Source organism: Haemaphysalis longicornis, unplaced genomic scaffold (genome assembly GCF_048455015.1).
Source record: "Haemaphysalis longicornis isolate Haplotype H1 unplaced genomic scaffold, Haemaphysalis longicornis Haplotype H1 scaffold_10, whole genome shotgun sequence".
Lineage (NCBI taxonomy): Eukaryota > Metazoa > Arthropoda > Arachnida > Ixodida > Ixodidae > Haemaphysalis > Haemaphysalis longicornis.
Window position 1 is genome coordinate 99,482,948 of NW_027526204.1, and position 14,075 is coordinate 99,497,022.

The 14,075-nt window shown below is 48.3% G+C and overlaps 1 protein-coding gene across 2 annotated transcripts in view; it reads left to right on the forward strand.

Annotated features, from left to right (window-relative positions):
• The window catches only part of LOC144158946 (transmembrane protein adipocyte-associated 1 homolog), a 75,176-nt gene that overhangs the window by 25,354 nt on the left and 35,747 nt on the right, over positions 1-14,075 (forward strand). For both annotated transcript variants that reach the window (XM_077690149.1, XM_077690150.1), the window contains one exon: positions 13,783-13,915. In XM_077690149.1, the coding sequence (XP_077546275.1) occupies positions 13,783-13,915 (133 nt within the window). The remainder of the gene's footprint in view (positions 1-13,782; positions 13,916-14,075) is intronic.

Genomic DNA, 14,075 nt, shown 5'->3' on the forward strand with positions numbered 1-14,075 from the left:
GACAGCATTCCACTCTTAACAGTTATGCTGAAAACGATAATTGTTTCACCTTGAACAGCTGGGTACAACAGTGGGTGTGAGGGCCATCCTCAACATATCACTCACCGAGTTTAAACAATAAATATGGCATAAAGCTGCATTATCGCAATTGACCATGCAACTGCCAAGTGCAATCAGCAGTGTTTGATTCACAAACCAAACCAGAGCTTTATATTCATGAGCGACAGTATTCGCCCCGAGCGCGAACACAGTCGGCCCCTGGCAGCGGCGGGACGAACCGCTCCTAGTGTGGATGGCGCTCTCGCGTCGTCTGCTTTTTCACGTTGCGTGCGGCGCAAGACGCGTGCTGCACACGACAAAACAACCAATATGTGTACTCGTTTGGCAGTAAGCAATGACATAGTTACCTCTGCTTGCGCATTTCCTCTAGAAACGCAATAATCAGCGGCCGTTGCGGGTTAATGCGCTGGTTTAATTCCACGAAACATCTTCGCCCTGGTCACCGCTTGAGTGTGAAACGTGTTATAAACATTGCTTCCACACATTGCACTTTTCTTATTGTTGAATGCAGCCGTCTGCCGTTTCGGGAACGTAGAAGGGTGCTTTTTGAAGGTGGCGTGGTGATTATTTAAAGGATAAAAGTTTAGTACGCAAAATGGGTAAGAAGCGACAAGACCTGTGCATACGCGTGCAAATTCCACACCCTTGTAAAATTGCACTGTGTCCTTATAGAAAGAAGAAACAAACAAAAACACATTGCACACGACCCGTGCGCTACCGCCCATACATTACCGGACCGTATTTTACACCCGCAAGCGCCTGTGTGATCGTGTCCTTCCCGTACCATTTCTAAAATAAATATCATTTTTGGACAGTCGTTGTTTATACCGAGGAGGAGCAATAAACATTTATTCAACTGTATCGAGTAGCTAATTTTACGTATTATTTAAAATACGTTTCTATGGATGCGCAAGAGTATTTAGGGGGATTTTTCGGTAAAATTAAGCAGCTAGTTGTGAGTTTGCGTCAGTCATGTGGCATTTTGTGTGTCATTTTCATATATATCATTTTCAAATCCGACATGAATCACCTTGTCCAGAAACGTGTCTCACTCAGCATAACCAAATGCCTAATATGGTCACGTCTTAACCTCTTGAGGTGGACCTAAGTTTAAAAAAAAGAGGAGAAAACGCGTAATATAATGCACGTTGTTGCCCACATGTGTGAGGGGGGTGTGCCATGACTCGCTGTTTTTTTTTTTTTATAATTTTTTCCCATAATGCTTGCTTTCAATACAATTTCGAAAAAGGCGAGCCACAATTCCTGGACAATCTCGGACCAATCAGTTTTGAAAATACGTACTGCTTTTTCACCGCTACAGAACACGACGCCTAGTGTAGTTTCGATTGTAAGTAATAGTGATAACCGTAGTTTGGCTTTTCGCGTTACATGCGTTCTCTTCACGCTGCTCCTGCAACGTTGCAGACCCCCCCCCCCCCCCCCTTCCCCCGAAAAAAGAAAAAACGAAATGCACCGACATCTTTTATCCTTGCATTTTTTAATCAATCCTCAAGAATTAAATGCCAAGACAAATGCGATGTTCAGTTTACAAAACAAAGTAGTTACCGGGAACCCGTTGCGCTGATTCGCAACGAGAAATAAAAAGGTAACGTTTTACTACATCTGCAACAGCGCAACTTGATTTGCCATCTTTAGGGTTCGTAAGCGACCCAAGAATGCAAACACATCTCGCTGTTGCACGCCCCTGTTAGATTTTAAAAGGAACGCAAATGGTCAACAGAGCAGCCGTAACAGAAAATTTGTGCTCACTGTGAGGTCCGGTTTGCACACTGTAAACCTGCTTGTCACTTTGCGAAAACCTAGCTAAACACGAGATGTTGATTGTACTGCGTTCGTTGACAATTCAATTCGCAAGTTCACTTGCGACGAAAGCCGTAAATAAGTGATCCGAAACCGTTATTCATCAAACCTTAACTTCAGAGTCGTTAAAATTTCATTTAAAGGACCCGTTAGAGCGGTTACATTTATATCTCTGCGCTGATCAAAATTCAGTAATTTTATGTTGCCTTTTGAACACACAAAAAATATCGTCAGCTCTTAGAAAGAATTTCGGGGCAGTTAAGTAGTGTTACCATTTCAGGGCATCCCACAAATGCAAGAATGCGTCATGCTACCAGTGAAAGCGATTGAGATTGCCGTTGTAAACTGAATTTCAGAGATCGAGGCTTCCTGATTTGTTTCTATTTATGCTTTTATTGAAGACTCAAAGCCATAGTCTGGAAAGATCGAGCTTGCTACGAGCCACAGCGTACAAGTTCATTGCCACAATTACGGCCATTCTGAGATTCCCGATGAGTCGTCGCTTTTTTTTTTTTTTTTTTTTTGCGTAGTAATGAAAACTGACTGCCGCTTCCATGTTATACATTGAACGTTGAGGAACCGAACTACAGCATACCACTCTTGTTTGCACCTTTCGGGCGCACATACGGCGGGAAAAAGGCACGAAGCGCGCCCACAGTGTGCAATCTTACGGGCCGCTCAGTGGAGCATCCACACTAGCAGCGCGACGCTGTCGCCACCTACATGTCGAGCTCGCGGCGAATAGTTATTGCTGTTACATCAGCATAGCTACTGCTGTTACATCTGTCAGAAGTGCATTGTGCCACCACCACTCACATCACATGGAAAGTTGACAACTCGAAATTCAAGTCTGCTTTTATCAGGTTGCAGGCACTGCTTACACACTTGTAACGCTCATTAATGTCCAGGTGGCAACCGAGGAGGAAACCACTTTTGCCGAAAAATGTTTCTCAGTAGGAGTGTGTTAAGACATGATGGCCAGAAGGCAGCCAAGCAATCATGATCCTAGTTAAAGGAGTCATGAGGACAAAACACAAATTCGATTCATTCGAAAGATTGCCTCGTTAGAATCATAATGCCACCACTGTTAACGCACACTTCGCTTAAATAAGCTACATAATTAGGAAAAACGGAATGGCCATGCGACTCACTAGCTCATTTCCCGCAACAGAACCTATGATGTCAGATCAGCCCAGCTGCGCGATTGGCCGAGGACGGAAAAAGCAAACGCAAATTAGGCACGGCTTATAGGCTTTCCGAACGAACTATTTGCGCTTAAGTGTAATGCATATTCATTTTACAGCAGTAAGAATGGTGCAGTAAACAATGGAAGTTACGGAAACAGACGTAAGCATAGAAGTACCGATGCGCAGCTGTTGATACTGGGCGCACTATGCTTGTTTTAGGTGCACAGCACTCTGCCGCTTTGAAGTTGTCTTACAGGACACTGGCCGATTGGCGTAAGCGGCGTTGTCTTACGTGACCCCGTTTGTCAAGGATACCCCAGGTTTCACGAGACGATCACTTATTACAGTAACGAAAACAAGCCAGGTGCAAATACGCTCAAAAACAAAGCAACGGCGGACAACAGTTCGTGGATGACTATAGTAGTACCACCTGGGAGGGCTGATGGGCAGCAAGGCCGCAAACCCGAATGACGCAGTGGAATTTCGCTTGAATACACGCGCTCATGACATCATTGCTGAAATTACGAAAACCTACGATTTGGATGAAGATTCAAAATTTAATCTAAAGTGATCAATTTTTCAGTGAATACGGCATCATTTGATGCCGGACAAGCGCTGGGGGCACTATAAAACGCGAAATCTTTCCAATAAAACAAACTTGTATTCGGTCTTCATGGCTCCTTTGTGTATACAACGGCCGTTCCCTTAATTTGAAGTCACAGAAAGAAGCCAAAGTGCCCACTCCTTCAATTAAGCACAGCAATTCCAAGGCAGACACAAAGCTGGAACACTGAAGACTACACGAGGTTGCAGCTGTGCTATGACGATTCCTAAATGGCAACAAGCCAACTTTTTCCATTTCATTAATGTCGGGAGCAAAAGTATGGAGTCCACACAAGTGGCGGCCAAAATGTATTGCAGGGCCACCATGCGAAAGAGCTTCTGCTGTCGACACACTGGTTGTGCGTCCCATTTTAACTGCATGCACCTTCGTTGGCTCGCCTGAGTTGATACGCTTTTATTACGAAAAAGGACTGAGCTGTTTCGCTTCGGTTGCCCATGTGTCACACCTTCTCTAAGTGTTCTCGCTGAGCAATGATGAACGATGTAATTAGCGTAGAATGATATGCTGAACCAGTGGGCCGCTCTTGTTACTCCTTATGACGAACTCAAGCACACGACATGCTTCATTCAAACAAGGCCAGAGTATGCATTATTTTACTCTTGAGTCCCAGATTGTATAGGAAGTGCAACGATGACTGAAGAAGACGGAGTAACAATAAAGAACAGAAACACAGATGACAATTAATGCGCACACATATAGCAACTGCAAATTCAGCCACTCACTGGGGCCACCTTTGAAAAGAGGCACAACATGTGCAGCTGAAGCAACACTGTTCAGTCACTCTGCTTACCAACACTGCATCAACGCATAGGTGCAAACTATGATGCATGCAGTTAAAATAAGCGACACAGCCTTTATCTCGGCAGCAGTCGCCCTTCCCCAAGGTGGCACTGCAGTGTGTTTTGGTTGGTGCTTGCGTGGAATCCAGACTTTAGCTCCCGACAGTACACATTCGGCTATGTGGAATGGTTATCGATTGATTTCAAAGAATGAGTCAGTTTCACACAAACACCAGTATACTCAGCAGGTGACGAGCCTATTGTATACAGTGGGTGTACCCCAGAAGCAACACAGAACAGTATATCTGCTTTACCCCAACGAGCGTGCACTCTGACTGCTTGAACACTCCTGACACAAACAAGAGCACACTCAATCAGCCTAGCACACACCCAACCCAGACAAATGAGTAGACTGGGTCACTCACTAATGTTTCAATACACAGCTCTTGAAACTCCTATTGGCGGTGAGATCTTTGAGTGGCGCCCCCTGGCTCTGACGTCGGCTTAGGGATTCGCGCCGCTGTCGTCTGCTACACTCCGCTTGTGAGGGGCAACAGTGCCTGGGCTAGAAATCGCCCGCTTCGTTGCTGTAGTGCGTTAAAAAGCGTATTTCTAGCGACTCAGTTATTTTTCCAGCTTATGACGCATCTGAATAATTTGAAGCTGTATCCCCCACAAGCTTGCAACACACGAAGAGTAGAGAACAACTTTCTTCAGAGTGTCGGTCAGAATATCGTGTGTAACTCGTCCTTTCTTGCTTATTCGCGAGGATCAGCGATCAGAGCTTCTCGATAAGTATTCAAAATGCGTAGGCTTCCCTGCAGTATTTTTCAGGTGCTCCTATGAAGACTCAACAGTCTAATACTACGTACCAAGCAGCGGCCTCTACACGCTCATCGCACAGTAGGAAATAAAGCGGCTTTCTTGTTTCTTTCGTTGTTGTCCTGTATGATTTTTGTCCTGTCCTGCTTTTTGTCCTGTATGTCCTGTATGCATCCTGTATGCTTCCTGTATGTCCCCTGCTTTTGTTTCTGCTCAACACATTAATTTTTCTGCGCCGTCACCAACTTCTCATTAGGAGGTTGCGGGATGTTTGGGAGCCTCACAAAGGTCGTGTGGATATTTCCTTCATTTTGTATGGCATACATTCCCTTCTTCACAAATTTGCTTTCATTACGGCTGCGTGCAAGAAGGTGCATATCCGCAGCGTGCTTTGTTTATTCACATGCAAATACAATGAGAAGGTTTGTGCTACGCCACCGCGATCACGCCCTAAACAACGTGGTCCACAGTACTCGAAGGCGGCTTTTGTGCTCCGAATTTCTATCGTAATTATATCGTTATCATAACGAACTGACTCTCAACTGGAACAATAATGACATGATTACGGTGCTGAAGGCATGATATACTCGCTAACTAACGTAATAAATAGTATACCTGCATATATTACAAGACTCGAAACCGAAGAATTCCAAGTAGCTCTTTATTGCTTTTCAGCCCTTCCAGGCGCGAAGAACAAATCCTATTCTACTTGGGATGGCGTTCTATGATTTGAAGAAAATTACTTTTACTCTCTTTTCCTGGACTGAGGACTCGGCCCACTAACCAGATCGATTTAATTGTTAAACTAAGTTTTCCCCTCCTCCTCCTCCTCTTGAGTGCAGTTTTCCTGTAACGCATATCCGAATATCGGGAAGATATGGCCGTGCAAAATGTTCCGAAATATCCTTCCAGGTCTTAACAAACATATATGTGTTACTATAAATTTAACGAATACGTGACTCGTTTTGCTCAATAAACCTCCATACTGGTTAGATGCCTGGTATAGAATCAGCACGCGCGTATATACACACTGGGTTATTTAGAACTCAACCTACAGTTTTTGCAGTCTATAGTGCATGTCGGCAAACTTTCATGCCTTGACAACGTAAAGTGGTGTGACAAAACGCGTTCGAGCGTTCGGCAAGGTTGCGAAAACTGTTCTACCTTACATACGATTACCGGGAATCGTGATGCCTTCTGCCATAGCCGACCGCCCTGAAAGCCTAGAATTTGTTTTGGTCTTCCATTTTCGCTGTTGGCGGTTGTTAGCAGCTAACTGTTCCTTTTGTTCGAATGCTTACATGAGAAGCTGACGCCTAGCTCCGACTCTTCGCGCTCCGCACAGGACCGGCTTCGCAAGGAATGGGGTGGCGCCGGCAATGTTTCTCCCGTAGCGGTATCCAATACCATACTTTAATTGACACCATGAGCTAGTGTATGCGATTTTAAGCCTATTATTATGATAAAAAGTTACCCACACGCCAATTCTCGTGCGGACAAGCATCAGACGTTGACCGAGCGCAAAGAAACAGCAGGGGGAGCGATCCTGAGTGAAGCAGACGACAAATGCGAGAATCCCTAAGCTGACGTCATGGAGGCGCGCTTCGCAGCGCCGCCTGTGTTCGCGCTCACCGCCAATTGTCAGCTGTTAAGAGAGGTTTTGCGTGAACTTATACAGCTGCATGGTGTTGCTACAAAGCATATCCCCGCCTATGAAAAGCACTGCCCGTAGGATTACACCACCAGCGCCCGCACGCAAAACAAACTTCGGCGCGAGCGTGCTGTTGAGCACTGTTGCGCAGTGTACATGACGCTGTCGGCGTAAATAAATGCTGCCGGCTGCTGTCTGCAACAATCTTCGTGGATGTCTAGCTTACTGCAATAAAATTTAAAATCGTGCGCGCGCTTACACGAATTGTCGCGGTCATTGCGGTGAACAGCATCACGGCAGCACATCACATACAACCAGTGGCACACAACAGTCGCCCGTACACAGCGCATCGGCGCGAGACCCTGGCCGTAGTCGTTGCCGCACCGCGAACTCCCACGGGCCACGGTCGGAACTTTTAGAAAGCAGTGGCACACAACAGTCGCCCGTACACAGAGCATCGGCGCGAGACCCTGGCCGTAGTCGTTGCCGCACCGCGAACTCCCACGGACGCACACAGAACTGACAGCTTGCTGGTTTGTCACTCCTTGGTCCATTTTGGACGATGGCGAGTACAAATGACGCTGTCAACTTCTTCAAGCACACTCACGCACACCCAAAAACAAGGACAGGCCAGCCGTCACCAACATACACATCGGGGTATGCTTGCTGCCATAATATCGCGGCACTGCGGATCTCAAACTAAGCGCAGTGCAGGTATGCTTCCGCCGGCACAAACAAATGCTTCGTGGATTTATACCTCGATTCAAGCAGTCACAAAATAGTCGCGACGTACTATAAGCCGGTGCGACTATTTTCCTCCGCATCGCTTCGCTTGAGCAACGCCGCCATGTTGTTTAGCCTGAAACCTTCTGATAGCCCTGATTGGCCAGTAGGAGGTCGGTAGGAACCAATCAGGGCGTTGGATGATGGCTGGCGAAACGCGTCATCATCGCGGTCCGGCGAAAAGTTGAAGTTGGCCAACTTGTGGCGGAGAGCGATTTTCGGCCGGAAGGCACCGCGTTCCGGCCGCCGGAATGATTTTGGACGGGACGGAACGACCCCGCCGGAGGTACCGTTTATGGGCCTGTAGCAGCGCTGCCGCTGCTTCTTCCGGCCGGTTTCAGCGTTGTTGTCGAGCTCCTCCGCGTTGACCTCCTCTCCCTGCAGTCCCGCCGGCTATTGTCTCCGGAGGGCTGCGCCAACGGGGCTACGGCTACTGTACACCGCAGTCTTCAGTAGTAGCCTGGCTATCTGCATACGGTGCCGCGCGTGTGGCCAGTTAATTCTGTGCAGCGCGCGGGATGCTGCAGCCGATCCGCGATAGCCTGACGTACATTCCTTAATTAATGAGCCAGAGTGCATGAGCCCCTGCCAGGGTATGCGCCCCACCCCTCTCAAGGGAGAGGAGAATGTTTTCAACAAAGCCTTTTGCACTCCATTTGGAAGGGGCTTCATTGATAAGTGTGAGGGCGTTAGCTAGGCAGTCCGCCGAAGTTTATGTTGGCAGCGCTGCGTGATACCAGACTATACCACTCCGGTCTCGCTGGTCGTCTCTGCCATTGCTTTGTTTGAACGTGCACTTTCACTGTACGCTCTGGATGTCGTGCAGGAAAGCCCGCTTGTTGCAGAGTTGTCGATCGTCACTTCCCGTATTGCGGTCGTTGCGGTTTTGCAACGACTGACTGCGAGACAGCGAAACCGTTTGGCGTTGAAGGCAGGATATACGCGCAGTGTCAGCGGATTTTTGCAGCCATTACGTAAGACGGAAGGTAGTTGGGCTGGTTAGGTGTGGCTGCATCTATGACGTTCAGTAGTGGTGCCTTGTGACGGGCGAGGTAGTTTTCACATCATCATCATGAACAGCCCTCTTATGTCCACTGCAGGACGAAGGCCTCTCCGACTGACCTCCACCCACTCCTTTCATGCGCTGCCCGAGTCCATTCCTTGCCTCCAGATTTCCTTATTCCGTCCCTCCATCGAGTTATTGGCCTTCTCCTAGACCCGGTTGTCATTTCTTCTCACTACAAGGCCAACCCAAGCCCTCTTCTTTTTCCGTTCTTCAACGATGATATCTTCTTTGCTCCCTGATATTTGCACATTTGCTCCCTGAGTTTGCTCCCTGATCCAAGAGCCTTCTTACCCTGAGCGTTACCCCCTATCATTTTTCTTTCTATGCCTCGTTGAGCCGACCTAAGTTTTCTTTCCAGTTGTGTAGTAAGACGCCGAGTTTCCGCTGCTACGTTGTCAGGTTGCGTTTTGAGGTACGAGGGGAACGGTGACTCGTGGTAGCGAGTCCAGACTTAGCGTGCGGGAGGGAGCAATAAAGTGGTTACGTGGTTTTGAGGTTCACCAGCTGCTCGAGTGAAACGAAACCATAGCAAAAAATACAGTGCAAAAAAATTGAACGGAAGACAAGAAACAAACACGGGCGCTGACGAAACGGACGCGTGCGCCACAAGCAGGTATCGAGCCGGGTGCTGGAACGGAAGGAAATTATCTGTTTTTAGAAAACTAAATTTCATGCTGTTTTCGAATTGCGTTCGCCGCTGAGAATGGACTATTTCAGAACCGATAACTTCAGTAATGATACCAATTCGCAGTACGTATTCCGAGCACAGTTGGCAGGGAAACCCCACCATGGAGTTTCTCTTTCCTCCGTGGTTCCCCGCAGGTACCCCGTGACCGCCGCGCGAAACGGGGGATTTCTTACGGCAATTCGGAAGGTAGAACGGGCCGTCCGAACGTGGTCTAACGCTCTTTAGCGCTGCTTATCCAAGCGCTCTCATGCCTTCCGCGGCCCTGCACGGAAATAAATCGCCCGAACGCTGCGTCTTGTAGACGGGGGAGCACTTATTGCGAGCGCGCATATCAGCACGTTATACAACGATCGACGAAACTGGGTCGCCTGCGCGTCATTACCCTTGGTACCGAAGCGAAAACTAACGGTCGGCCAGACGTCTGTACGTCCGTGGCGGGAACGACTCTGCGAGTCTGCGGGCTTCGTTTCGGCGGGCTCGCACGCGCTGGCTTCACGCTAGACTGGGCGCGGAAGTCGTTCAGCCTTTCTCAAGAGAGGTGTCGACATGCGCCGAAGCGGCAACCGCGCTGTGCGTGCGGCGTTGGTTGTGGGTTGTTGACGGGGTAATTCGAAACTAATCAGCCGGGAGGCAAGGGCGCTGTCCATTTTCGCGTCCTTGCGTTCCCGGAAGCCCGCCATTTTGGGAAGACCCGGCTAGGGCTGGGTGCACGAGGTCTAGGATTTGACTCTTGGCAGCTGGTGTTTCTGATGCAGGCTAAAAACGGAAACGCCCGTGTGTCCGCATTTCGATATTCCGGAGCACTCCATAAAAACGGTGCGCGTCGTACCTTATACTCAGGTGGAACTTCGGCGTGTGTAGCTCAAATATGAACTTTATGAACACACCTTAAAGGCCAAATTGTGGAACTGGTTCGTTAATTTTGTCTTCTAGTTTTGCTGCTGGCTGGTCTAATGTCAGCTACGGCAAAGGGCGAAAATTGTTTGGCGTGGTTAGAAATGCAAGTTTTGTGACTGGCTTTTTCACATAGCTCTTTTAACAGCAGCGCCTTACAAGGTCTTTTAACAGCAGCGCCTTACACGAAATTTCAAATAAAATGCTTTATTTTTATCAGGAGATATCTCACAGCAAGGTTCAACAGCAGCCGTTCGGCGTAACATATTTTAAATCCATTTTAATTTTCGCCCGCACAAGAAAGCCCAAAGCGGGCCGACATGACATCATCTGATACTTGCCGCAAACTGCCTACGCGGGGCTCCCGTGACGAGGTAGGTAGGTAGGTAGTGGTTCGCTTTGAAAAAGAAAAGAAATGGACTGGGGATAGTTTTGAGCCCATCTGGGGGCTCACCAGCATACAACCCAGTCCGGGGGGTAGGGAATATAGAAGGGGGTGAATAGTATAGGGTAGAGAAAGAGAGAAAAGAGAAAAGGTTAAGGCACCGCCGAAAAAAAGAAGCGTTGCCACAGTCACTGGGGTTCCCGTGACGAAGCCCACGCGCTGGCTGTGGTTGGCGCGCGCTGCTCCGGCGTGTGTACACGTCATGGTGTTGGGACTGACGTCATGCTGCCCGGGGGCGTGGGAACGGTGAAGATCTCGGCCGGTCTGGGCCAACACCATCTAGAAAAGGTCAAGATGGTGTAATCTGGGCGCACGCGTCCAGAGCGGCAGCGGTGCGGCAAGAATGGGGACGTCACGTGATACCTCCTGTCATGGCGGCCGCTCGGCGTTCGTTTTGTCGAAACCGAAACGGACACGAATAAACGACGCCGTAAATGAATGTTTACGCTGCGATCGACCGTCTAATCTGTCATTTTATGATTAGTGGGCTGGTAGGCACGCGTAGCAGCGAAAAAAAAAACGTAACACGAAAATTTCGTCTTAGTACTTCTTTAAGCTTTTCATTCTGCCATTGAGCGCTACCAGAAGAAAAAAACGAAAAAATACCGAGCGCACGTGAGCGTACGCCTCGTGACGAGCGCCCGCCATCGCCAGCTCGACCTTCGAAAACACACTGCCCAGCGTTCGCCAATTTTTTTTTGTTGTTGTTGTTGTTGTTGTTGCCTGTGCTTTGAAAAACCTCTGCCAACGGGCCTAACAATAACGCTAAAGGAGCTGATTGCCAAATGAAGCGCAATGGATGTTCTGTGGTCTCCAAAAATGTTGTTGCAGACAGGGACTCCAGAAAGGGGGGAAGTGGGGAGGGGAGTTCAGAGGGGCCTTGAGCATCTTCTGCTGTCAAAAACAAGGAGCTCAGCCCCCCCCCCCCCCCCCCTCAACATTCCCCTCCTAGACTTGATGCAATTAGACAAGCCATGGCTCCAAACAAAACAAACTGGCTAGAATGGTTCAAAGCATAAGGCTCAGTTTCGACTGAGTCATCTCAACAGAACACATGTCAAGTCTGCCGAGGTTAACTGTTACTAAATTCCCCATTCACCTTATTTGTTTTCTTATAACTTGTAACTGACACATTACTACAATTAAAGATATGCTGTTGCTTTAGGGGGAGTAAATGATTTCCCTCTTGCAATTTTATTCCCAACGTCGATTTTATCCCTAGTGAAGGCAGTTGAAGTGCCTCTCAAGTGACGCCCAGAGGGTACAATTGCTTTTCCTTAACCAGAAAAGGATAAGCCTACTTTTTACATTATGCGGGATGTTTAGAGTGGCTAAAAAGGTGTTACTTAACATAAACGGGGCTTGATCAAAGATACGCTTTAAAAAGCCAGGGCCGACCTCTGGAAAAAAAAAATAAAGATGTGGTTGGTCCCCTTTTTGTCGGAATAGGTAAAACACGAAAGTGAAATGTGCCTTCATAGGAGCAGTTGAATGTTTATTGTGCATAGATATGAACTTGCACATCGCTATTTATATTTCGTCGGTATGGCACCGTTAGACGCATCAACATTGCACACCGGATTACACACGCCGAAGCATTGCGTAAATCCGATTAAAACCGAAGGCGCTCGCAAACCGTGCAAACGAAACTTAACAGGTTTTCTGCAAACTGTTTGGTGAAGTCGCTGTCCGCTACAGCGAAAGGAGCATGATTTGCGAGTCGGCAGCAGTCTTGTGGGTGTGCTTGGCGAGCGACGTCCTGCTGGTGAGTCGCTTCGGCAAAGGTGCGACCACTTCGGTCCTGCTTCGTGGCATGTACGGCAGACGCTTGCGTTGCGACGAGCTCAGCTTGTGAGACGCGAGAGGCAGAGTTTGTAGCTCGGACCGTGAATGCGTGTCTGGCGTGTCTCTCGACGCACCAAAGCAGTCAGGAGAGCGACATTCATCAGTGGGCATCGTTGCCTTTATGCAATACTGCAACAGTACTTTTACACGGGGCCACAATGGAGAAATAAGTTATTCCTCCACAGTGCACGGGGCCATCACACCCGCAGCATAGGCAGCCGATAAACACCACCGCGTAATGCAGCGCCAACTATCAGCGCTCATTAGCGTCATGACGCACTTCTTCGCTTCACCTCTCCTAGATGGCAGCACCATCTGAATGGAGAGTGTTATAGTGGAGGACACAAGGCACGTTCGTACAGCTATTCAAGCTTGAGTTAATAGCCCGGGCAGCAGAGCGTTTCATACCTCCCGTTGCGGCCAGAGTGATCAGGTGCTCAAATTCTAGCGCCGCCGCATCAATACAACTTTTCTGGTGATGTCATTTCAATGACGGATATGACGTCAGTGAGGTCTTGCTGTACCCCGGCATAAAACACTTTCATGTTAAAAAATATTCATTGCAAAACCGAAAGGACACCCACAGGGTTTCCAGAACCACGGAATTATCATCATCATCAGCAGCAGCAGCAGAGGAGAGAGCACATAATGAGCATGATAGCGGGAATGGAACCCTAGTCCACGAATCCAGGTGTTGCCCTAGCCGTCTTCACCGGGGTCACCAGTAGAGTCTAGTCAGAGAGCACGTTCCTGTTTGCAATTGTTAGAGTACGATATCCTGATTTTTGCCGAGTGTGGGTTGTGGGCAGGGAAATTTTTGTCTCGGGGTTTGGTACTTCCCCAAGCAGCAACAGCAGCAGCGATTGTCTTGAGCCATTGCCTTGGAGACACTTCTGAAGCCTCAGGTTTCAGACATCTAAGGGTCCACCTGCTTCAGTTCAGTCATCACTTGCCTTTGGGCATAGTCTGAGTGGTTTACACTCATTTTCCTATTTTCAGTGTCCTTATGGTGCCGCGAACTCGGATTTTTTGACTGCGAAGTGTTGGGTGGTTGTTAGTCTTCGTCTTGTTGATAGTCTTCCTCCCCCGTCTTCTTCCTCGTCCTTTTGTCTGCAGGGTGAGGATATGGGACCTGAGCATCCTCGTCCCCAACGTGCTGTTCCTGCTGTTCATGGCGCTGCGGTTCAACAGGGCGCGGCTCAAGCTGCGCGCCACCAGCAGCCCCATCTTCTCCACCTTCTACGTCCTTGTGAGTGGATCGCTCCTCTGTCAGTCAGTCGGTAGACTGTCAGTGATTTTGAAAGTTGAGAAAAGTCATTGTGCCAAAATGTGTATTTCCTCTGTGGTGAGACATGATGATTGGTTGAACAGGGGGGGCTATGAAGAAAGTCATCATCCTTTTAGTTCAG